Below are 26,336 nucleotides of genomic sequence, written 5' to 3' on the forward strand. Positions count from 1 at the left end.
GAATGAGTACCGGCACGCATATTGTTTTACAACAGACGTGCCGGTACGCATTAATAATAATAATAATAATAATAATAATAATAATAATAATAATAATAATAATAATAATAATAATAATAATAATAATAATAATACAAAATACAGCCGATTCATCCAGAGTTCACGATGACTGGCATGGCACACATTTGTGTCTTTTGCATAGCGATAAACTTAGTCCTTGGGAAGCTATGCATTAAAGCCAAAGACTAATGTGAAAATTTGAAAACCTGCAACGTGGTATCACCTTTCTGTTTTCATGACAGTTTTCACTTTAGTCTTTTCAGATCGAGGCAGAAAGTAATCCGATATCATATCTGGAGGTGATCATGCAACTTAATATTTTTTGAGTACAACACAATCTCACTGACAATACATTAGTATTTTAAGTGAGACTGTAGTGCGTTGTGTTGCAAGAAATCGTGATTTTTTATCCCCTTCTGTTGGAACGATCTGGACTCAAATACTCTTTAAAATGCGAAAAACTTTTATAAGGACTTTTAAGTTGAAGATGAATTATCATAGAGAGGTTGAAGAGTTTCCTCTCTTTCTGATAGATTGGCCAGAGAACGTGTGCAGTTAACTGATATAATACACTTGCTTCAGATTCTTAATTGCATCGGCCATAATTCCAATCAATACCAATCCTTAGTTCATTTGGTGTTGTTATATCCAAATCCCCTTTCAATCAGCTTTATTGTTTATTGTTTCACTCTCCTGTTATTAATCGCATATATATGAACGACTAGAAAGCATTCGAATTTGAGCATATCCGATTCCGACCTTCAAACAGTAAGACTTTGAAGCAGCACACCTACTCAAGTAGGAGTATAGTGAAGCATGTTTTCACAGATTTCAACTTGCAGAAATGGTACTTCAGAGTTCCCATTCATCGCATATATGCTACTTAATAAATTTAATCGCATTACTTTATAACTGCAACTGTTATTCATGTATCCTGAGTCCACCCACTTCGCGTGCTCATAGCTTCTATTTTTCTGTTCAATACATTGCTACAGTAATTAGCTTAACAGCAACAGCACAGTATAGTTCGAAGAAACCTGTAAGGTTGTTGTGATCACATCATGATCATCATCACAGGTGGTTCCAGCAGGCTCTTAAGCGCCCACGACCTTCCAAATATTCTTGGATTTGGTAATCGTAATTCGAGGATACGGTGGTTAGTCCTATGCCTATAAGTATTCTCTTGTGTGTAAATTGTCTTGTTTGTTTGCTTGTCATCTTGCTACAGGGTGGCAAATAGAGAAAAGTTCATTAACTGGTGTCGAAGTGGATGACTTCCTCTCTTCTGACTTATCCTCCAATGCAGGAACTCCCAGGGCACTGTTCTATCACCTATTCTCCTTCTCCTATACATAATAACCATCTCTGATTGACTAGTAACCCTGTCCATAGTTTTTCTAGTAATAGCATACTCCATTCCTTCTTCTTATCTAAAAGATTTTTGCCGAGAAGAAACATCCCATTATATGTTGTCCAACCAGCATTTCCTTAACACTGGAGTTGTTACTGAGCAACAATTTTCAAATGCACACTCGTGTGTGTGTGTGTGTGTGTGTGTGTGTGTGTGTGTGTGTGTGTGTGTGTGTGGACAGTGTCTACTTCGCCAATCATTAAGGAGAGCTAGTTGGCCGCTTATTTCACAAATCAGAAGGCGGCTGTGAAATATTTCTGTTTACTGATATATATATATATATTTATGTTTATTTCTATGTCTGTTTTTTATATTTCTATCTCTATTGATTTTTTTAAAAAAATTATAATGTTAATACATTTCAAATTTTAGTTGTGATTATAATTCAAAAATACAGATAGTTTTATTATTATTTTACTTAGAAATATTTCTGCTTCCCGATTTCTTAAAGGTGGGGGGATCACTTCCCTCCTGGATCTTGCCACTCCACACAACAAGGACAAGTATTTATGATGACAAATTGCGAAAAGCGCCAGTCCTCCATGAAGTCAACAGACATCTCAGAAGTTTTCTTTTAAAATATTTTGAATGATTTCACGCTTATTAATCCACTTTTTGATCATCTTCAGAATTCTAAATTTTTAGACCACGTCTTTTATTTATTGCAAAAGCAAAACAAGTATTTTTTGAACACGACTTTGCATACCAATATAAAGTGGCGTAAAAAATGCAGCCTAGAATGAATGGCCAATATATCTCCGTATAACCTAAGCTCCCATCGTTATTCCTGCTGTCACACTTCCTCCCCTAGCATCCTCTTATAGACTCGCCCACTAGTTGCGTCTGCGCTGCTTGTGCTGTTAGAGGAAAGTCGATCTATCTTGTACTTCGCGTGAGAGTTTGTGTTGCCTGTGTAGTGATTGTCTTGTGCTGTTATTCGAAATCTCTTAGAGGATTAAATCGGGCAAACTTTTACAAACTGGACACCGAAATGGGCGATCATATAAACATTGTTAATATGCAAAGTACGGCCGATTACTTAGCTCAACTACTAAAAGACAAAAAACAACTCGCAGCATTTCCAAATGTTTTTATTCATTTAGAACGGCTTCTGGATGAAGGTAAGGCTTACTGTCCTTTGAGCAGCACTTTGAAATTTTATCTCGGAATGGTTTCCTTCGCAAAGTTATTTGATAACATGTGAAGAATATGTCTTCGATGCACAAAACAGTTTTTAATAACTATTTCATATTGTAAGCTCTTTTTTTTTTTTTTGTCAAACAATTTATGATTATTCGTCCATTAATAATTAAGCTACTTACATCAGCACTAAAATTTTCAATCTGTCATCGATAACTAGTATTTGCGTCAGTAATATGACAATTATAAACATTTTGATGAATAATACGCTATTCATCTTCCGTAATTATTTAGTAATATAGTCGAAAATTTTTGTGTTATTTATCTCGATATTTTATACTAATTGATATCTATTACTGCAATGTTTCGAATCAACTGCAGTCTTTGATTTATTATTACACAAATATCTCTCTCCAGGAATCAAGATTCATCAAGGGATTTTATGCTTTGAAAATTGCTTGCAGGGTGCTGGATATTATTATTATTGTGAAAGTTCTCCTGGAGTCGTACTTATCAAGGAGAAGTTGTCAATTTAATTAAATATTAATATATAATTTTTTTCGGGGACGGGGGGGGGGACCGACCTGATGGTTCAGTATCTTTCATTGGTAAATAGATATACTACCATAATTAGCTGGTCTGTAGCGGGATCGCATTATTAAGAAAATTATTATATGAACAAATACATAATAATATACTAGTTAATAAGTATTTGCCACAGTTTTATAAATGTAATTAGTTTATCTAGTTGTTTATTCTGACAAAGTTTAAATAGCTAAATCGATTTTCCGATTTAACTTTTTTTTTTTGACTACTCAATATCGATTAATACATAGCATTAGCGTAACAAGTAACATCGTTTTGTACATATAAAATTTGTCTTCCTTAAATTCCGATAAGTGCATTAGTCCAGTAGTGTTGAGAAAAGGATAATGTTAGCAGAGATAACTTATGCTTTGGCTTTCTACACGTGTGATTTATCAGGGGTATCATTTATTCAGGGACCACTTTCTTTCACCTCCTTTTAAACGAAGTGTTTACACTTTATTAAGACATTCCCATTTAAGAGAATGGCTTAAATGTGAATTTAAGACAGTCTCTTAAATGTCTTACTTTTAAAAGAATGAAAAATTACCTTGTTTCAATGAGGACAATCTCATTAAAATGAGATTGTCCTCATTTTAATTTGCATAGTCCTTTCATCTAGCCTGAATTTGCCGAGCCACTTTTTGTCATTTGCTGCTATTCGGATAACCAGATAACTTCAAATCTCATTTGGATGGTTTAAAGGCATAAAAATGTATATTTTAACGTGATAAAAGTTGTAATGTGAGATGTTTGTCATATAAAAAAACAAGTCATTATTCTTTTTGTGTTGTACACATGTATAAAGTTATTCTAGTGATAACATTCATGTTGAGGAGTGCAGTGTAACGTACTCATGAACAAACCCTTATTAGTAAGTGCTTGGACATGAGATTAAAAAGCTCTTGAATTTCTGGAGCTGCTCGTTGATTTGAATCCTTAGCTAGTTAATAATTTAATTTAATTCCCAGATGAGTCTTTGACTCCATGGGATCTTGGGTAATAATAATAATACTTTGAATAATTAAATAATTGAATTAAATTTTACCTCAAATTCAGGTTTAAACTAACAGTTTAACTTGCCTCATCCCAAATAGTATGCCTTCATAACCTTAGTTAAGAGCAGTATTAGACCACAACAAGAGTACAGAGGAACCACATTTAAATACTAGAAGAAATTAAAATTAGAACAAATTTTACATCTTATTATTTTAGTTCATGTATTTCTGTTATCATGCTGGTTTCTTATTTTAATTAAAATACCAGTATTAATATTTTAATGTTACTAACAAAAAATACCATGATGGAATTCCTTAATATAAAGCTAAAAGGTTTAACCTTTTAGCTTTCACTGTTAGACTTCTTTACGTGACGTCTATTAAAGCTTAATAATTTCTTTTGCTTTTCATTTTCTTATATTATTAACACCTTCTGGAATTAAGACTCATTGAGAGGAGGTAACAGTATGAAGCAATCTAAACAAGTGATAATCTGTCATACCTCTCCTTAAATAATTCATTGCTGTGCATTAATTTTCACTAACTGTAGAGTAATAATTGTCTGAATGTAAATTTCACAGTTTAACTCGCCTCATCCCAAACCATATGCCTCCTTAATCTTACAATTAAGGGTGGTATGTTAATTAAAATACATCACAATAAGAATATAGAGGAGCCACATCAATAGGTATGCATATTTTTTTTTAAATTTTATTTCTTCTAGTTTCTTAAACAGTTGAAGATTTGATGAGGTAACTCGAAGCTTGTAATCACAATTTTAAATGTAAGGCAGGAACAACACAAATCTAAAGGTTCAGAAGATCCTTAAAATGATTTTGCACTTTCCATTGTTCCTATCAGGGTTTTGGGAGAGACAGGGTGTAAATTCAATTCCACTGAATAAAGTGTTGTACTATCTTACCTGGGTAAGTAGTACAACACCAAGGCAACTCGTAGCAAAGGTGGGGCAAGTTACCAATTATTTATCGAGGAGTATTTTTTTCTGAGCAAAAATTCTTGAGAATATGCTATGTAATTAGCATTTTAATTTATAAAAAGATGAACTAAATTGTTTGGAAGGACAGGAGAGAGGTGACATTCTTTTGTTATGTGGGGATTTTAATCCTGTGAAAGTGTGTATGTTGTTACACCTGATATCTTAAGAATGTAGAATTCTCAGCTATCATGGTGTAACATGAAGAGAAATAAATTAAAAACCCTGCATAAAAGCTAATAGTTAATTTAAATGAATTATTTAAAAGAAAAGGAAATATTCTTGCATCCAATAAAATATAAAGGTGTTTGGTTGAACTAACTAACAAAAAGGAAGAATATATTAATGTTGTAATATGATATAAAAGAGAAAATTTAACTAAATAAGACAGAAAAGGATTATTCATAAAAGATGGTATGTGAGAGGCTAGAGATTAAAATATTAAGTAAATTCATAGAGTAAATTTGAAAGGGGATTAAGTTAGAGGCTAGCACAAGAAAAACAACAGAAAATCGCTTAGGGCCGATTCCCGAACTGAGACATCGTTTGGCTCGCCGACCAAAGGACGTTTGGCAGAAAAACGCCACCCTAATTGGTCGGTGAAGTAAAATCAAGAAGGGGGAGGAGAAAAGAAGTTAAAAAAGGTGCCATTAGGAGAGCAGGTATAAAAGGGTTGGAACCCCCCCCACGAGGCTTTTTGGGTTTTTGTTTTGGTTCTGTTCCCGAGGAGTTCTCTACGAGCTCTGTAGCATAGGTTTCACGCGGTTTTCCTGAGTGGAGATTGGGGTTATATCTCCGTTGTCACAACATGGAAACAAAAGTGAGCGCGATTTCGATTCCGGATTTCCTATGTAAGAAGCGAAGAATGCCATAGAGTCAAAGAAAAGGAAACATATTCTTTGTGTTTCAACTTCAGTGACAACCACGAGAAAGGGAAAGCTATAAAGATATCGATATCCATGTCGCGAGTCACACAGCCATCATATAGATGATTCAAAGTGTGTGCTGAATTACGAAAGTTTAAGACCGTGTAAGCATAGTTCAACTCCAAAAGGAACGTAGGAGTAGCAGATTATCGGAGCGGTTATACCAAGCTAGTTCAATCAGAAAAAGGTAAAGGCCCATATGAAAAACTCAAGAAAGAAAGGTACTGTAAAATATATCTAATGTTAACTAAAATTTGTCTGTAATAAGTATCATTATTCTAATACGGAACTGTTGAAGTGACCAAGGAAAATTTATACTAGGACTTTAGTATCTGACAGAATATATTAGAAGTAAGCTGGCTAGTGTTAATGTTATGTGAATAATAAAGTGTCCTGAGAATTTTGCATGTCTATTGTAATGTATATGAAAGTTAAAATGTCATAATTGTGTGTTAGTGCAGTAAAAGATTTAGTTAATCTACTTAAGTTCGGATAGTTAAATAGTGTGAATTAATCTTATATGTCCATGTCATATGAAGTTATGTGTTGAATTGTTATGGCGGCATGATCGTAATACCCATTATAGGATCATAGCCTAATTACTTGTAATAAGTTAATGTTAGTTTGTAAGTATTTAGTTTAGCATTGAATTGAGTAATAATAAAAAATTGAATTGTACCATGTTAAAGTTTTTAATGAACCTTTGTTCAATGATAAGAGAAGTTGTCTGAAATTGCTGTCCAATGCACCACTTGAAAAATACGAACCTAATCACGCAGGAAATTAATGTTAAGAAACGAGATAAAGTGCCACGACTGCAACATTGTTTCACTTTCAGACATATTTTAGTTCTTTCTCCTTGTTTTTGTGTATAATATCTCAAACTAAATATCCCAAAAAGGCGCAGTATGAATACAAATATTAGGGGTACTAAGGGGAGAAATAACTTAAGTATTAGTAAAAATTTTGGTGATATCTCGTGCGTAGATAATAGTTGAACATAGCTAAGCAGAATTTCTCTAATTGGAATAAAAAATTGTAAATTGGGACACAACAGTGTGCATACATAATACTAGAAATTAATGTGAATGTCTTTAGCTTTAGCATTTTTGTGACAAACAAGGTAAGTTTACCTGAATGGCCGTGGCTACCACCATTGGATTTGGGGAGAAGTGTAAGATATTGAAATAGGCAAGTTTACATTATAAGGCTGTTATAATGGGTAGTTAATTATTATTTTTTTTTAAAGCATTGATGGACTTGAGAGATTTCATATCAATTGAGGTAAAACTTGTTAGGGATAAGGAAAATTTTTCTGAAGAATGTGGAGTAATGTGTCCTATGTTTTAAATTAAAAAAAAAACACAAAGTATATTATTTTTTACATGTTCTTTTGAATGATAGACTAATTAGAGTAATCTAAGGACTAGCTTCAAAAGCAATATGTTATTTAGCATATATATATCAAATCTCAATAAAGATAAAAAAGATGATAGCACAGAAAAGCCATAATTATTTTTGTAACCAACAATCAGATCTAGTGTATGCAACTTTGTATGTAGGATAACCATTGCATCAGACATTTTAACTTAGGATTTTGAAAACAATGTGTATAGGGTCTGAGGCTTGCAGTTCAGAAAATTTTTATTTCCTGATTAGTTACTCAGTAGCACCTCACATGGTGAATTTAAGATCGAGCAGTATGTGGTTGATGTCATGAGGAATGCAATCGAAGACATTCACACATTTATTAAGCATATTGCACTGATTTCCACAATTCATTTGGGCAACTGACACAGTATTTTTATTAAGAAGTGGACTATAAGAACATACGAAATAGTCGCACAAAATTGTCACCTGAAATTTGTGACAATCCAGGATTCACTGCTTTGTTTGTGGCTCTTTAAACAATGGATCATGGATAAGGCATAGCTAAAGATAAGCTATTGCTATGTGGATTCCTTTTGGCTAATTTGAGAATATGATCTGCAAAATTTCTGTGAATTTGTAATTACTTGAAGAGGTGACATAATTCCATAAATTTATAGCTGAACTGGAAAGGGATAATCATCCCATTTCTAAACATTTTTGCTAGAAATAGTAATGAAGAGTTCACCTTTTTGATGCCTTTTTAAAAGCCTACAAACAGGTAGACATTTTAGTCCTAACCACCTTTTGATCCAAAAATTATTATTAATCACTCCAAATCCTACATCTGTTACAAAGTAGTCAGCCATTTTAGAACATATAATAAGAATCCAGAAACTGCAGCAGAAACAAGAGTTAAATATGACAGAATTCTGTTTTGATTTGTAGATTTTGGAATGTAGTTATGTTATTTACTATATATTATTGGATTCCAGCCATACTTCAAAAATCCTTAAACAGTATCTTTATCTTTTTACAACTCATTAATGAAATCAGCAATTGTCTGAGATTATAAAAGTTCCTCATTCATGAACAAAGCATCTGTCACACATACACCCTCTGCCCAAAAAGAAACCGAACTTTTCAAAAATAGAAGAAACTAGTGGTACCATCTGTTGTATCTTTTTGTTGTTGAAAGCAGCAACCTTCATTAGTGTTGTGTCAACTGTTTGACATTTGTTTCATTAACAGCTGAGTTATAGTGCCAAGATTGACGTTTTGACGAACGGTCGGAAAATGAGTTTCAAACAGAGCTGCGATTGACTTTTGTGTTAAACTTGGTAAAAGCTTTTACCGAAATGCATCAAATGCTTCAAAAAACATACAGTGATGAATGCTTATCCCGCACTCAAGTTTTCAAGTGGTTTAAACAATTTCCAAGTGGTCCTGAGATGCTTTAGGACAACGAAAAGCCAGGCCATCTAAAAACTGGACTGAGCGAATTTAACATCCAAAAATTGCATGATTTCATCAAAGAAAACCCGAAATCGTCTGTGAGATTGGTTGAAGATGAATTGGGGATTCCAAAATCAACTGTGCACAACATTTTGACCCAGAGTTTGGGCCTTCATAAATTGAATTCACAAAATGTTCCCCACAAGTTGACCGACAAAAAAATGTATTGAATTGAACACTGCAAGCTCTTGAGAACACAATCAAAACAATAATAATAAAATAAAATAAAAATTCATATAAAAAATAACTAACTCCTTCAGTATTGATGTCAACATTTGTGGCCTTAGTGCAAATGATGTGTGCCACCATTTGCAGACCTTTATAGCTTGACATGTTATTTTTAACAGCACATCAGCTGGCAGTAAAAATCACCCACGTGTTGATTTCTTCATCATATATATAGTTCCAATTGCATTTATCAGATCTGACATCCTAATGCAGAAAATGCCAAACCTGGAATTATTTTCCCCTCGCTTTCCTTGTCCCATTATGTGTTATTGAATATTAATCCTTGAAGCTTTAGTATGTTGTTATTCAGAACCTTCATGGAATTGACTCAGGTTGGGAGTGGGGGGCTGCTTTAGATGGTGTGGTCTGTGCACTACTTAAACTCATTCACTTTCTGCTTTTTCATTACTACCATTCTTATGCACTACTTCCAGGGATGGTTTCTTTCTCCCTGTTCTGTCATATTAAAAATTTCCTTCGTGTTTAGCTTTAATATCTGAAATCATATTATCCATCTTCTATCCATCAAACTTACCCCCTTCTCTTCACAACCAATGTTCCAGTCTTGATATCATTTGTTACCTGCTTTGTATTTCTCTAAAGATTTTTCGTCCCCCCCCCATTCTCATAATCAGACCTGTATTCAGTAATCTTGATGTGGTTTGATCAGAGCCTTATACAATGGCTCAGCAGTCCTCTGTGTTTTCTTCACCAGCTTTGCAGTATCACTTCCTCAATTGCTCTGTCACTAGCATGTGCAGCTTCCTGTTTGTGTATCCCAAAATTCAGCCCTTGCACTTAAATAGAGATGTCAATTTCATATATCTATTTGTTGCACATTTGAGGTTTATTCAAATTCTCTCAAAGAGTTGCAGTTGGTTAGGTTATTGGCACTAATAATTGACATAAAAGTTAGTTATGGTCCCTGACACTGCCTTCCCATACACAATTCTTATATCATCAAATAGCAAGTTTCCAATCCATTAGCATGATATCTAGACCCACAGTGAAATTTAAATGTCAATTTGTCGTGTGGCAACCTGTTAAATGCTTTGCAAATCCCCCCCAAAATTTTCCTAATTAACCACTCTTGCTGCTTTATTATAAAAGGTAACCAGATTACTGAAACAAGAGTGACCCCAAACATAATATTTATGCTTGCCTGCATAAATATTATTATCCTTTAAGTATAATTTCTGGGAAATTCCCATGCTACTCCTCATATTAATTATTAATATAATTAACGGCTATGTTAGCCTGTTTTTGTTTAGGAGTGTCCCTTATATTTAATACATTGGCTAACATAACTCAAAAGGGGTATATATATATATTTTAGGGCATTATGGGTGAGTATAGAAGGCAATTATGGCAGAATAAAAAATGTGGAAAAATTATATACATACCTTGATTTTGGTTTAAAAGATGCCTTCTAAATCCAAGCTCTTGTTGAAGGGGGGGGGGAAGAGAGGGAAGGAACATGGGGATGTACTTGAGACACGGGAAATAAGTTTGGGAACCCGGGTTACTATTAATAATATATATATAAATATATATATATATATTATTTTGTTGTGGGGAGAGGGGGGGGGAAGAAAGAAGAGGAAGGGTATCCTTATGTGGAAACTGGGGCAAGGGTTTATGGGGTTTGGACCGTTTCGGTCATCGTCGGAACTTTGTGGGAATGACTGTAGGGCTATGTCAAGGCTGCAAGATGTGTCTGCCAAACATCCCTCAACGATTTTAGCAACAGACTACAATTCACCATGGAAACAGAACAGAACAAATCCATCAATTTCTTAAATCTTACATTAATCAGAAGCCATAACAGAATTGCCACGAAGATATTTCACAAACCCACACATGTCGGAAACTACCTCCATTTCAATTCATACCACCCATGTTCCGTTAAAAAAATCTGTCATCCTATCGCAATTTATCAATGCTTACAAATTCTCCACCAACAGCAATTTTCTTAACACTGAACTCAAGTATTTAACACAGGTTTTCAAAAATCCCAACTACCCCACGCATCTAATAAATTACGCGAACTATACGGCAAAATCCCGTCTTAACAATAATACAACAAAAGCAGACTTCCCGACACGTATGGTCATCAAATTGCCATACATCCAAAACACATACAAGGCTTACAAATACATTTTCAAAAATATGGACTACAAGCTAGTATTCACCACAAACCATAAATTAGCAACTCTCCTAAAACCTACTAAATCTCTCACTCATAAAGAATTATTCGTACAAATTTCTACAAATTCTACAGATTTTGTAGAAATTTGTAGAATTTGTCTACAAATTTCCTTGTCAAAAAGACTGCGACGTCACCTACACGGGCTCTACAATTAGGTCGTTATGGACTGGACTACAAGAGCACTTCAGGGATTGCAATATTCCCATTCCAGAATATCTGAACACGAAAAAACATCGCAACATCAAAAAGAAAAACAAACCACATAATACAGGGAAGACTGAAATTGCAGCTCACGCCCTTGAACTAAAACACATCCCCCAAATTGACAAAGCCATAATCATTGACAAACAAGAAAACGAAACGATGCTTAGAATATCTGAAACTATTGCCATAAAATGCGATAGTAATTCTATCAATGTCCACCGCCCCTACCTAATTTCCGAATGTTGGATGTTCCAAAACTTACAAATTAAGCCACGCCTCTGTCCATTTAGTGACAACAAATGCCCAAATTTGGCAGACACATCTTGCAGCCTTGACATAGCCCTACAGTCATTCCCACAAAGTTCCGACGATGACCGAAACGGTCCACACCCCGTAAACCCTTTCCCCAGTTTCCACATAAGGATACCCTTCCTCTTCTTTCTCCTCCCCCTCTCCCCACAACAAAATAATATATATTTATATATATATTATTAATAGTAACCCGGGTTCCCAAACTTATTTCCCGTGTCTCAAGTACATCCCCATGTTCCTTCCCTCTCTTCCCCCACTTCAACAAGAGCTTGGATTTAGAAGGCATCTTTTAAACCAAAATCAAGGTATGTATATAATTTTTCCACATTTTTTATTCTGCCATAATTGCCTTCTATACTCGCCCATAATGCCCTAAAATATATATATACCCCTTTTGAGTTATGTTAGCCAATGTATTAAATATAAGGGACACTCCTAAACAAAAACAGGCTAATATAGCTGTTAATTATATTAATAATTATTATCCTTATTCGTCCATTTCTAAATGAGATTTAATTTCTTCAGAATATTAACTAAAGAAGAATTGCAAACTAGTCTGTAGTTTGTATTTCTGTAGTTCTAGCAAGACTTATTAAGCAGTAAAGTCAATTCCATTATCATTTCCTTTTACACACACACACACACACACACACACACACACACACACACACACACACACAGTGGCCATGGAAATATCTTATCTTGTATGAGACAATGGCTGAAGAGACTGTGAGAAAGGTGTCATTAATCAGCTGAACTGCCCTTTTCTGAACATCAAGAATTTTTAGGGAGATCATAGGTGCACCACCCCAAACATGAGAGCAGTATTTCAATATTCGGTGGATTTAAGATTTAAATGGACTAACTGGTTAGAAGAGAAGGACAATCTTGAGCAAAAAAAAAAAAAAAAATCAAGTTTTATATATATATATGGCAGAATGATCATTGACTCGGTTAACATACATAGTTTTATGAAAAAAAAAATTGAATGACTAGAACCAAGATTTAATTAAAAAGGTTTTAATATAAACACACTACTAGTTTCGGCCTGTAACAGCCTTCTTCAGGTGACATTATAAAAGAAAAAACACTAAACATTGAGGGTTAAAAGACTATGAACAACATAGACAGTCTTTATACATAATTAGCATTAAAACGTTGTAGTTGTATTTGAAGCTGTTCTTTCATTTGTTGCATTGTTGGAAGAGTGCGTGCTTGCTGCATCACGTGAACGCCAGTACATGATTACAGCCGAATGACTATCTGGGAGGTTGTAGCTTAAGTTGTTATTTAGATGAACAGGATTGAACAGTCCCCCAGTGGGCGCTGAAGCCTTCTAGAGGGCTATAGTGGGATCAGAAGCATTTGGGGGCGTTCACGCGGTCTAGGGGTTGGTGGCTCTTTATAGAAGAAATTAATAATATATATTTAAAAATTAATTATTTTCTTGATTTTGCGATTAGATAATCATTTCAAATTTAAATATTGCATTTTAATTCATCTTATGCCTGTCTTACACGATTAATTTTTTTTATCAATTTTCTATTTCAATTATTTAATCATTTGAAAATTTACCATGTCAGATAGAAATAGATGTCAATTTTCAATGTCAATGAGAAAATAGAGCATGTATGTTTGTGTGTATAATAGGGGGGGCGTTACAAAATTTATGTCTTGCAAAGTGGGCGGTGGCCCGAAAAAGTTTGGGAACCTATGATCTAGATCAACAGGAGATCTCCTGGCTTACATCACTCACCTCTGAATACATGCCATGGAGAGGTCAAGAAACCCATGCTGTTGCACTTGACATTTCCAAGGCATTTTATAGGATCTGGCACTGAGGACTTCTCAACAAATTAACATCATTATGGAATGCCTTCCTCCCTGTATAACTGGATTTTCAGTTTTTCTCTCAGATCACTGCATATAATGGGGGGAAGGTATTCTTCTTCAGATATTCTTGTTAATGCAGTAGAATTATGAAGTTTCAAATTTCTTTTCATCAATCAGTTTTTCCAATTATATCACTCTTACTCTTTATGCTTCAACAGCAGCAGACTTTGAACATATGTTGTGGTTATAGCCTTTTGGCTGTTTAGGGGCAGCTATATTTACACACACAAGTACTCAATCCTGAGTCAGACAGGGCGTTCAGTGTTGACTGTGAACCCAATTCATAGTTTTGCTAGCATTCTCCACACATTCTACTCATATGACAACACTTACAGTGTTCAAACATCAAGTTCATCTGTAATAAGTGTTCTGAACACTGATCCCTGCAGTATCCTTTACTGGATGCTGCAAGCTATCAACCTTTTTTTTTTTTTTTTTTTTTTTTTGGATGGAATCAAAAGACATCTTCTCCATTTACTTTTGATAATGCTCAATTCAACTGTCAAGATCAGATCTCTCTTCTTAAACTCACTCACTCCAAACGTTTCTTGCATAATCACATCACTTCTACAGTATCCTCAACATTCAAAAAACTTTATTTATTTTTTTTTTTTTGCTCAAGATTGTCCGTCTCTTCTAACCAGTTAGTCCATATAAATCTTAAATCCACCGAATATTGAAATACTGCTCTCATATTTGGGGTGGTGCACCTATGATCTCCCTAAAAATTCTTGATGTTCAGAAAAGGGCAGTTCAGCTGATTAATGACACCTTTCTCACAGTCTCTTCAGCCATTGTCTCATACAAGATAAGATATTTCCATGGCCACTGTTCAACAGATTTAGCATCCATTATGCCTCCCATTTCTGTACAGAAACTCTACAAATAGCTGTCCAACATCTCTTTTAGAGTTGCTACATACTCAATGAACATGCCTCCCAGTCATCTTTCATCCCATCCACCACAGTTTGATGGAACAGCTTCCCCATTAAAGCATTTCCAAAGAACTGCAACCTCCAACTATTTAAGAATAATATAAAAAGATTACTTTGCTCCTGACCTCAAACCCACATACGCATTTATTTGCTACAGGTCCTGCTGCCTCTCATGTGTGAGATATATATACACACACTCTAATTTACTGAACCCTTTAAATGACTATGCACATACACTACACTCACAAAAGTATTTGGACACCTTACATTCCATGTAAATTTTGGATCCTACCACATGCAAATATTCAGGGAGTGTCTGGTAAACAAAAGGCGAGATGTGCTGCATGTTTTGCACTATACTCAATGTTCAGCTTAACTGAAAGACTTCCAATGTGTAATAGTAGTTGAATGTTTAATATATCATCATCATGCTTTTCAAGGATTTAGGCCTAGAGTGGCCTGAGAAGTTATCATTGAATCTTTTTAGAGGACATCCTGATTTTATTTTTCCTAATAGTTTGTAATTTAAGGCTTGCTTTTGGTAATCTTTCTGTTTATATATATATTTCTTTTTATGAAAAAAAAAAAAAAAAAAAAATTGAATGACTAGAACCGAGATTTAATTAAAAAGGTTTTAATATAAACACACTACTAGTTTCGGCCTGTAACAGCCTTCTTCAGGTGACATTATAAAAGAAAAAACACTAAACATTGAGGGTTAAAAGACTATGAACAACATAGACAGTCTTTATACATAATTAGCATTAAAACGTTGTAGTTGTATTTGAAGCTGTTCTTTCATTTGTTGCATTGTTGGAAGAGTGCGTGCTTGCTGCATCACGTGAACGCCAGTACATGATTACAGCCGAATGACTATCTGGGAGGTTGTAGCTTAAGTTGTTATTTAGATGAACAGGATTGAAGATGATTTCTCTCGATTCCACAATTTTTCTCTCTATTTCGTCACTGCAACGGAAGATGTTAGTAGATTTTTCCCAGCAGACTTTGTGACTTTGGTTATCATCATTAGGATTAGCCGAGAAGAGGATATGACTTGATAATGCACTTGCTCGCTGTCTCTTGTAAGTAATGTCTCTCATGTGTTCTTCCATACGCATTTCGACAGATTTGTCTGTCTGCCCGAAATAAGGAATATCGCAGTCACATAATATTTTATATACGCCAGGGTATTTGAGTTGATGATGACAAGGTTTTGGGTGGCTAATTAAGGAACGGATCTTTGGAAGTGGAGTGAACAAGGTTCTGATATTGTATTTTTTTAGAACTTTTGCTAATATATGTGAAACAGTACTTATGTAAGGAATAGATATATTGCTTTTGAATCTATTTGTTTCTTCTGAGTGATGTCTGGGAGGATTAAGAAGGAATTTGTTAATGATTTTCTTGGAATATCCATTAACTTCGAAAGAAGTTTTCAGATGGTTTATTTCTGTAAGCAGTTCATTTGGATCATCAAGAAGAGAACGGGCTCTATGTCCCAAGGTGGAAATTATTCCAAGCTTATGAGGAGGGAAATGATGGGACTGACTGTGCAGATATCTGCTGGTATGTGTGGGTTTTCTATATATCGATATTTTTAGTTTACCAGCAGAAGAGCGAGTCAGTTTGACATCAAGAAAAGGCAAGGAATTATCCATTTCAAGCTCAGCAGTAAACTTAATACTTTGATGTCGGCTATTGAGATGTTCGAGGATGATGATGATGGATGATGTCTTCATTGTTTGGAGCCATGGACATGAATCCCTTATGGTTTTCCTCGAACATCTCAATAGCCGACATCAAAGTATTAAGTTTACTGCTGAGCTTGAAATGGATAATTCCTTGCCTTTTCTTGATGTCAAACTGACTCGCTCTTCTGCTGGTAAACTAAAAATATCGATATATAGAAAACCCACACATACCAGCAGATATCTGCACAGTCAGTCCCATCATTTCCCTCCTCATAAGCTTGGAATAATTTCCACCTTGGGACATAGAGCCCGTTCTCTTCTTGATGATCCAAATGAACTGCTTACAGAAATAAACCATCTGAAAACTTCTTTCGAAGTTAATGGATATTCCAAGAAAATCATTAACAAATTCCTTCTTAATCCTCCCAGACATCACTCAGAAGAAACAAATAGATTCAAAAGCAATATATCTATTCCTTACATAAGTACTGTTTCACATATATTAGCAAAAGTTCTAAAAAAATACAATATCAGAACCTTGTTCACTCCACTTCCAAAGATCCGTTCCTTAATTAGCCACCCAAAACCTTGTCATCATCAACTCAAATACCCTGGCGTATATAAAATATTATGTGACTGCGATATTCCTTATTTCGGGCAGACAGACAAATCTGTCGAAATGCGTATGGAAGAACACATGAGAGACATTACTTACAAGAGACAGCGAGCAAGTGCATTATCAAGTCATATCCTCTTCTCGGCTAATCCTAATGATGATAACCAAAGTCACAAAGTCTGCTGGGAAAAATCTACTAACATCTTCCGTTGCAGTGACGAAATAGAGAGAAAAATTGTGGAATCGAGAGAAATCATCTTCAATCCTGTTCATCTAAATAACAACTTAAGCTACAACCTCCCAGATAGTCATTCGGCTGTAATCATGTACTGGCGTTCACGTGATGCAGCAAGCACGCACTCTTCCAACAATGCAACAAATGAAAGAACAGCTTCAAATACAACTACAACGTTTTAATGCTAATTATGTATAAAGACTGTCTATGTTGTTCATAGTCTTTTAACCCTCAATGTTTAGTGTTTTTTCTTTTATAATGTCACCTGAAGAAGGCTGTTACAGGCCGAAACTAGTAGTGTGTTTATATTAAAACCTTTTTAATTAAATCTCGGTTCTAGTCATTCAATTTTTTTTTTTTTTTTTTTTCATAAAAAGAAATATATATATAAACAGAAAGATTACCAAAAGCAAGCCTTAAATTACAAACTATTAGGAAAAATAAAATCAGGATGTCCTCTAAAAAGATTCAATGATAACTTCTCAGGCCACTCTAGGCCTAAATCCTTGAAAAGCATGATGATGATATATTAAACATTCAACTACTATTACACATTGGAAGTCTTTCAGTTAAGCTGAACATTGAGTATAGTGCAAAACATGCAGCACATCTCGCCTTTTGTTTACCAGACACTCCCTGAATATTTGCATGTGGTAGGATCCAAAATTTACATGGAATGTAAGGTGTCCAAATACTTTTGTGAGTGTAGTGTATGTGCATAGTCATTTAAAGGGTTCAGTAAATTAGAGTGTGTGTATATATATCTCACACATGAGAGGCAGCAGGACCTGTAGCAAATAAATGCGTATGTGGGTTTGAGGTCAGGAGCAAAGTAATCTTTTTATATTATTCTTAAATAGTTGGAGGTTGCAGTTCTTTGGAAATGCTTTAATGGGGAAGCTGTTCCATCAAACTGTGGTGGATGGGATGAAAGATGACTGGGAGGCATGTTCATTGAGTATGTAGCAACTCTAAAAGAGATGTTGGACAGCTATTTGTAGAGTTTCTGTACAGAAATGGGAGGCATAATGGATGCTAAATCTGTTGAACAGTGGCCATGGAAATATCTTATCTTGTATGAGACAATGGCTGAAGAGACTGTGAGAAAGGTGTCATTAATCAGCTGAACTGCCCTTTTCTGAACATCAAGAATTTTTAGGGAGATCATAGGTGCACCACCCCAAATATGAGAGCAGTATTTCAATATTCGGTGGATTTAAGATTTATATGGACTAACTGGTTAGAAGAGACGGACAATCTTGAGCAAAAAAAAAAAAATAAATAAAGTTTTTTGAATGTTGAGGATACTGTAGAAGTGATGTGATTATGCAAGAAACGTTTGGAGTGAGTGAGTTTAAGAAGAGAGATCTGATCTTGACAGTTGAATTGAGCATTATCAAAAGTAAATGGAGAAGATGTCTTTTGATTCCATCCAAAAAAAAAAAAAAAAAAAAAAAAAGGTTGATAGCTTGCAGCATCCAGTAAAGGATACTGCAGGGATCAGTGTTCAGAACACTTATTACAGATGAACTTGATGTTTGAACACTGTAAGTGTTGTCATATGAGTAGAATGTGTGGAGAATGCTAGCAAAACTATGAATTGGGTTCACAGTCAACACTGAACGCCCTGTCTGACTCAGGATTGAGTACTTGTGTGTGTAAATATAGCTGCCCCTAAACAGCCAAAAGGCTATAACCACAACATATGTTCAAAGTCTGCTGCTGTTGAAGCATAAAGAGTAAGAGTGATATAATTGGAAAAACTGATTGATGAAAAGAAATTTGAAACTTCATAATTCTACTGCATTAACAAGAATATCTGAAGAAGAATACCTTCCCCCCATTATATGCAGTGATCTGAGAGAAAAACTGAAAATCCAGTTATACAGGGAGGAAGGCATTCCATAATGATGTTAATTTGTTGAGAAGTCCTCAGTGCCAGATCCTATAAAATGCCTTGGAAATGTCAAGTGCAACAGCATGGGTTTCTTGACCTCTCCATGGCATGTATTCAGAGGTGAGTGATGTAAGCCAGGAGATCTCCTGTTGATCTAGATCATAGGTTCCCAAACTTTTTCGGGCCACCGCCCACTTTGCAAGACATAAATTTTGTAACGCCCCCCCTATTATACACACAAACATACATGCTCTATTTTCTCATTGACATTGAAAATTGACATCTATTTCTATCTGACATGGTAAATTTTCAAATGATTAAATAATTGAAATAGAAAATTGATAAAAAAAATTAATCGTGTAAGACAGGCATAAGATGAATTAAAATGCAATATTTAAATTTGAAATGATTATCTAATCGCAAAATCAAGAAAATAATTAATTTTTAAATATATATTATTAATTTCTTCTATAAAGAGCCACCAACCCCTAGACCGCGTGAACGCCCCCAAATGCTTCTGATCCCACTATAGCCCTCTAGAAGGCTTCAGCGCCCACTGGGGGACTGTACCACCCACTTTGGGAACCTATGATCTAGATTGATCAAATCCATACTTGGTCATTAATTAGACATCAGTTCTCCATGCATCAATGAAGTGACTGTATAACTCTATTACTTTGGACAAAACTGATGTGAGAGCAATAGTTGATAGCTTGCTTGATGGTAGACATTTATTGCCTTTTTTTTTTGAAGGAATGGCTGTATACAGGCTTGCTTCCATGCTGTACAGTGGAGGCCAGCAGAGTATAATATAGTGTATAGATGATAAAGAACAAGTGTTAATTCAGGAGCACATCTCTTAAGCACAATAGGTGGGGTTCCATCAGGACCAGCTATCTTTTTTGGTATTGAGGTTTTCAAGATTTTTGATGTCTTTCTCTTAGGAACAGATTGATAGTGCAGAATTTGATATATGGATATGAATGATGGGATATGACAGTAAGATGAAAGGGATATTTATACAAGTTGTATACTGAATCAATGATGGGATGAAGAATGGTTTCTTACTATGTGGATTTTGGTGGAAATTTGGAAGCCTGTGTTTCTCAAGAATCTTGTTAGATGGCAATAATGCAACCATTACTATAATAGATGAATGGGGATGTTATGTAGTATATTAGTGGATGAAGAATGAGTCTTATCATTCTTGTTAAAGACCACTACTTTATTTAAAGGTATTTTTTAAATTTATATATAAAATTGTGTGTGTGTGTGTGTGTGTGAGAGAGAGAGTAGAGGAAATCCCACTCATGAAAAATTGTTGACCTATAATACTTGACTGCCATGGGTGAAATATCTGGGAACTGTTAGAGACTAAATCTAGAGTTTCTTCAAGCCCTTCAGAATTCCAGTGAGCAAGTGACAAATTGTCCCTCTACTAAAAACTTGAACAAACATCCTTGACACAGTGGGATTCAAACCCACAGCCTGTTAGTTGGAGAGATTTACTGTGAATCCCATCCACAAAAAGACCTGTTAGCCTATAGTACACTAGTATTAGTACTGTGGATGTACATATAGGCAATTTGGCATTGAGAAAAACCCACATCAGCACCATCCAACACCTCCACCACAGCTAGTATTTTTTGTTTGTAAATTGCGTGTGTTCTGAAGGGCCGATTTGTCTGTATGTGGGATGAAAAACCCAAGTTGTTTCCTGGAGAAAAAACCCTGCTACCTCCGTATGAGATCAGTTAACTCGCCTTCAATTAAAAAAAGTCCATATAAAGATTCCTCCCATCACGAAGGGAATTGAACTCAAACCTTTTCCAATTGAAGGGCGCAATGAAATTCAAAAAATTTATCCACAAAGAATTCGTTCTGCCTGGCCAAGCGGTCAATGGTGAGTTTTCTCTCGAAGTTTTGAAGCGATTGATAGCAAGAATTTGTTGTGTATGGCATGAATATGATGATGTAGGCAGCTGGTCACTTTTGCACGATAATGCACCATCTCATCGTTCGAACATTGCGAGACAGTTTTTGAGCAAAAACCAAGTTTGTGTGTTGGATCACTTGCCATATTCACCTGATTTAGCACCCTGTGACTTCTTTCTCTTTCCCCGACTTCATTTGCCGATGAAAGGAAAGCAATACGACACCATTGAAAACGTTCAAGCGGCAGTAACCACGACCCTCAACAGTATCCCAAAAACCGATATAAAAAAACTCATTTACGAATTAATTGACCATGCCAAACGCTGTATTGAAGCTGAGGGAGAGTAAATTGATTGAAATAAATAATTTGAATAATTATAATCGACGTGTTTTATTTTCTATCAAAAGTTCTCTTTCTTTTTGAACAGAGGGTGTAGTCAAATCTTAGTCAACAGAGCTCACAAAATGCGTTTAACAGATTCTCTTCTAAACTAGGAACTGTCAGTTATGAGAGCAACCTTTAACGCTAATGGTTATAATACAAAGAAAAGTATCGATAAAATAATATATAATTATATCCTTCATCGTAATCCTTCTCAAGAAGAAATTTTCAGAATTTGTCTTCCATGTGTTTAAAGGACTTTCAGAAAAAAATAGCAAGACTTCTTTGCCAGATTGATCTACAAGTCTCTTTTCATGCAGTTTGTAAACTAAACACTACCTTATCTCTCTCTCTCTCCAAAAGACGATCCTCTTTCGTATCCTGGAATTTAATCCCCAGGTTTAAATTTCAAGAGCAGGGGATTCTGGAGCAGAATCCCCTGCTCTTGAAGCTTATATTATTATGGTCGTTGTGCTCAAATTCATCTTGCAGATCAAGAATATATTTCACTTAAGGAGCCCAATAAATCTGGTTTAGCAAGCCATGCCTTATCTACAAAGCACGGAATTCAGTGGAACAATGCTAAAGTATTACACAAAAACTATTTTCTTTTTGGAAGACTACATGAAAGCTTAGAAGCACACATTCATAGTCCCAACCTTCACCAAAATGATTTCCTTAAACTTTTTCAATTTTGGGAAATTACCCTAACTAATACTCATCATTCCTGTTTCATAAATTGTAATTGTTTAAATTTTAAAATATTTTATGAACTTTTTTATTTGTATTTTAATTTATTTCTTTATCTGTTAATGCAGATGGAGTTATTCTCCTGCTGTCAATAGTGCACATAATATCATGTGCTTTCATTTTAATTCTCTCTTTTTTATGGTTATTTTCCTGTAATGTATTGAAAATGGCAATAAAACATACCTGAAAATTCTACAAATAAACAGTTGTGACAGGTATTCTGCAATCTCTTGCAATCCTCCACGCACTTTGCAGCATCTGAATTGAAAGGCGTTTTGAATTCAACAAAAATTGTAACACGTTTTTCAAGGTCGATTCAAAAATTCTAAAGACTTCTGAATCCACCTTGCTCATTCTGAGTTTCCTGTCCACTAGTTCATTAATCATGTTGAGTATCATAAAGTAGAGGACTTTACCTCAATTAGATAAGCTAATTCCCCACACAGTATAATTTAATATAATTCACATAATGTACAATCTTCTTTCTTAAAAATAATCGCTATTATACTCAGTTCCACCCCAGGTCCGTGCGGTTAGCCTAGTGGCTTTGCACTTTGCAACCATATGTCTGGGGAAGGAGTGTCCCAGGTTCGATTCCCATCGAAGACGTGAGGAACTTGAGGATCTTCCTCAGCCATAGCCAAGTTAGCCGGTCTTGGGCACGGGCAGTAGGGTTTTTTTGCCAGTTTATCTGGCGTTTTTCATCCTGCAAACAGCCCCCGTGAACATACGCTACTACAGTCAAAAATATATCCCCCCCCAAGTGGCAGGCCAGTTGGGAGTGTTACTAACAGGAAGTCACATCTAAGTAACACGCAGACCCTGCATAGGAAGCGGGAATAATGCATAGTGAAAGATTCTCGGTTTCATCCCAAACATTTGCATGGCCTAAGACATGAGTGCAAGTGGAAGTTAACATATCATATGTTGGCCTTCATTTTACAACCACTTTTGTACACCAAGAGTGGTTGTAAAATACAGTTTTATATGCATTTTATCAAGGTGTTCCACCTTTGGACAGATCCAGAAAATATCGTATATAGTCTTTTAATTGTTCCAAAGAATGTCATTAGTGTTGGCATAATTGAGGCCATGTCTTCTAGTAACCGAGTCTGGATTTTTGGCCAAAATTCTGGCTTGTACACCTTTTTATTTTTCTATTCTAGCCATGGTAGTGCCATTATCATAGGATTGCCCTCAACAATGTTTTAAATCATTGTCTAAAAATTGAAAGTTGTTTTTTTCAGTTCTTCAATGAAGTTGTTACTTTTACAACAGGTGTAAAACCAATGAAATGCCCATTAATTTCGACTTGTTTTCTTCTGGTAATTCACCAGTGCATTATATAATAAATATTAATGTTCAACATGACTTTTGTCCCTAGTACAATTTAGTTGAACTGAGCAATATTTACTTTATTATTTATCTGTCTTATATTACATGTTTAGCCATTCTAGCATGAAATTCTGAAATCATTTCTACTAAACTTAGAAATTTTTCAGAAAAGCCTCACAAAAAGGTGTGTCATGCTTAAAAATGATTTTATGTGATTTGATTCTGAATACTTCTTTTTTTTTTTTTTTTTTGTAATCTCTTATTTAATAATTTATTTTGTATTTGTTATATGTAGGGCCTTCTAAAGCACAGGGTCCAAGGGCAGGGTACCTCTTGCCCAGGTCTGTGGTACTGAATATACTATAGGTGAAGTCAATAAGGGAACTGTACTATTTTGGTTGCAAATATTCAAGATCTCAGTTAGCCACTCCTTTCAGCATTTATAAAAGGAGGCAGGGGAATTGCTCTTCAATTTTTTTAATGATTTAACTCCATTCCTACATAACTTTCATGTAGTGACTAGTCAGTGATTATTCTCTCTAGTTGCTTTCTCTGCCATGCTGTTTATCTAGAAATTAACTGTGTGCAACTGTGCTTTTAGTTTTTTTAATTTCTCTATTACATTAGTCTGTCCTCATTATTTGAATGTTGCTCCAGCTTCTTTGTGTATTCTCCCTTTGCTTAAATATTTCTGTATTCACCTTTTTCTTTATATTCCCTCCATAGTGTTTTCTTTTTTTGCAGCTCTTGCTTTATATCTCTGCTCATCCACTTAATTCCCACCTGGTTTATCCTCCTGACTCTGGGTACACAGTATGATACTGCTTCTCTCAAACAATCTGACTACTTCTCATGCATTACTGATATTCTTTCCTTGTAGTTTCTCAAACCATGGCAATGCTCCTAAGTCTGTCATATTTACCAGCTTTATAGTTTAAGATAAACCCTTTCTTGACAGAGAATTCCATGTTTGCTAACAAGACTGCATGGTTCACTTCCCCAGCACCCAATAGTATATTTTGTTCTATTGGCCTCTATCTCACCATATAGCCTCAAATAAACTTTCTTCCCCAAATCTAAAATCCTCTTTATCTTTTAATGTTGGTCGTAATTCTTCAGCTATCATCAGCAGTACCCACCTCCTGTCCTATTCCCTCTATCCTCCCTGAAAATACAAAAAGTCCCCATAACTATATCATTTTCTGTCAACCAGGTCTCACTAATGCCTCTAATATTTGGCCAAGTCGAGCTGACCAATGCCAAAATCTCCTCTCCCTTATTCCTGATACTTCTTGCATTGAAGCACATGCATTTCAACATCCTCTTGTATTCACAAGTACCCTTGTGTAATGTCATTACCAACCTATTCAAATTGGAAACCTGTGAAACTGCATTCAGCATTGCATAATCATTTCTGTGCAGACATTCATTTATAACAGGGGTGTCTAGACACATGCTTGATTGCACCCACCCCTAATATCTCTAGTTTCCTTATTTTTCCACTTCTAAACTCTCACTAAACAATAATTTCTCCAAATATCTAACTCCAAACCCATTTAAATGTAGTCTATCAGGCATATATAAGTCCTTTCATTCATCAAATTCACTCCATATATAGACTGGAAGGAGGAGAAAATTTGGAAGAGGGAAAAGACAATTTGAGTTACTGAAGGATAACTTTCTTAAGAAGTATGTGACAGAAAAAGAATGGCCTGGAGAAGGATGCTTGGTTTCTTGAGGAGAAAAGAACCAGCCTTGGCATAAGAGACCAGTTGATCCTGGAAAGAGTCTCTGCAACATGGTGGAGAGTAGAATCCTCACATATTTTTGGACACATCTCAAGGAGAGAGAACATTGAAGAACTCTTCATGCAGAGCAGGATGCCAGGAGCCAAAGAACAAGGTTTGCCTATGGGCAGAGGCATGCTGGCCATTTGTGCAATGTGTGCGATGCACACAGGCGGCAGGATAGTTTTAAAAATAAGTTTTTAACATTTTAAAAAATAAAGGATACTTTTTTTAAAGTTTTGCACACAGGCGCCGGACACTACTGGCGTGCTACTGGGTATAGGGGTGCCAACTAAAGTTTTGCACACAGGTACCGGACACTACTGGCACACGCCCCTGCCTATGGGAGATAGCTAGATCAAATTCCTGCTCTAAGGTTAAACAGAGATGGGTGGAGGAGACTATTGATGTATTAGTCTCCACAAGTCCTCAATATTTGATATTAGATATGGTGATATATCTGAGAATGTAAATGAGAACTGTTATGCCTCCAGTTGGTGAAGTGTTGCATTTCTAATTTGGGTGGTATGATATCATATGTAAGTTTTATTTAAAAGGTTTAAGGATCCATCATGGATAAGTTGCCTTATTGAACTTAAGGATAAGGCAACTTAATATTGTGCCTTGAAAGAAATTGCATGGTAGAGCAAACAGCACTGCATAGGAAGTGGTATTTCAAGGAAGCTATAACCAGCTTTATTCTGACAAGAGAATAAAAAATGGATGAACAAAATTTTAAAATAAGAGCTACATAATAAGAATGTTATAAAAGCCATATTGGTAGAAATTTGACAACCAGACTCAAGAACAGTATAAAAAAGAGTGGCAGCTAGAAGAGTGACAGCCATGGCAAGGAAGGTGAAATCATAATGAAAAGAGGTTGGTTACACAGGCCAAAGGAAATCAAAGATAATTCTTTTGTTATGTGAT

At 35.3% G+C, this 26,336-nt stretch overlaps 1 protein-coding gene across 2 annotated transcripts in view; it reads left to right on the forward strand.

The window, feature by feature from the left end:
* The first annotated feature begins 2,357 nt into the window (after positions 1-2,357).
* The window catches only part of LOC150099365 (protein held out wings-like), a 173,868-nt gene continuing 149,889 nt past the window's right edge, over positions 2,358-26,336 (forward strand). Inside the window, exon 1 of one of the 2 annotated variants that reach the window (XM_090403985.1) lies at positions 2,358-2,592. In XM_090403985.1, coding sequence (XP_090260111.1) covers positions 2,463-2,592 — 130 coding nt within the window. In that variant the 5' untranslated portion in view covers positions 2,358-2,462. The remainder of the gene's footprint in view (positions 2,593-26,336) is intronic. The other variant, XM_090403984.1, reaches the window with a different exon arrangement.

Source organism: Typopeltis vanoorti, chromosome 14 (genome assembly GCF_054136105.1).
Source record: "Typopeltis vanoorti isolate ZY-2024b chromosome 14, IOZ_Tvanoo_1.0, whole genome shotgun sequence".
Lineage (NCBI taxonomy): Eukaryota > Metazoa > Arthropoda > Arachnida > Uropygi > Thelyphonidae > Typopeltis > Typopeltis vanoorti.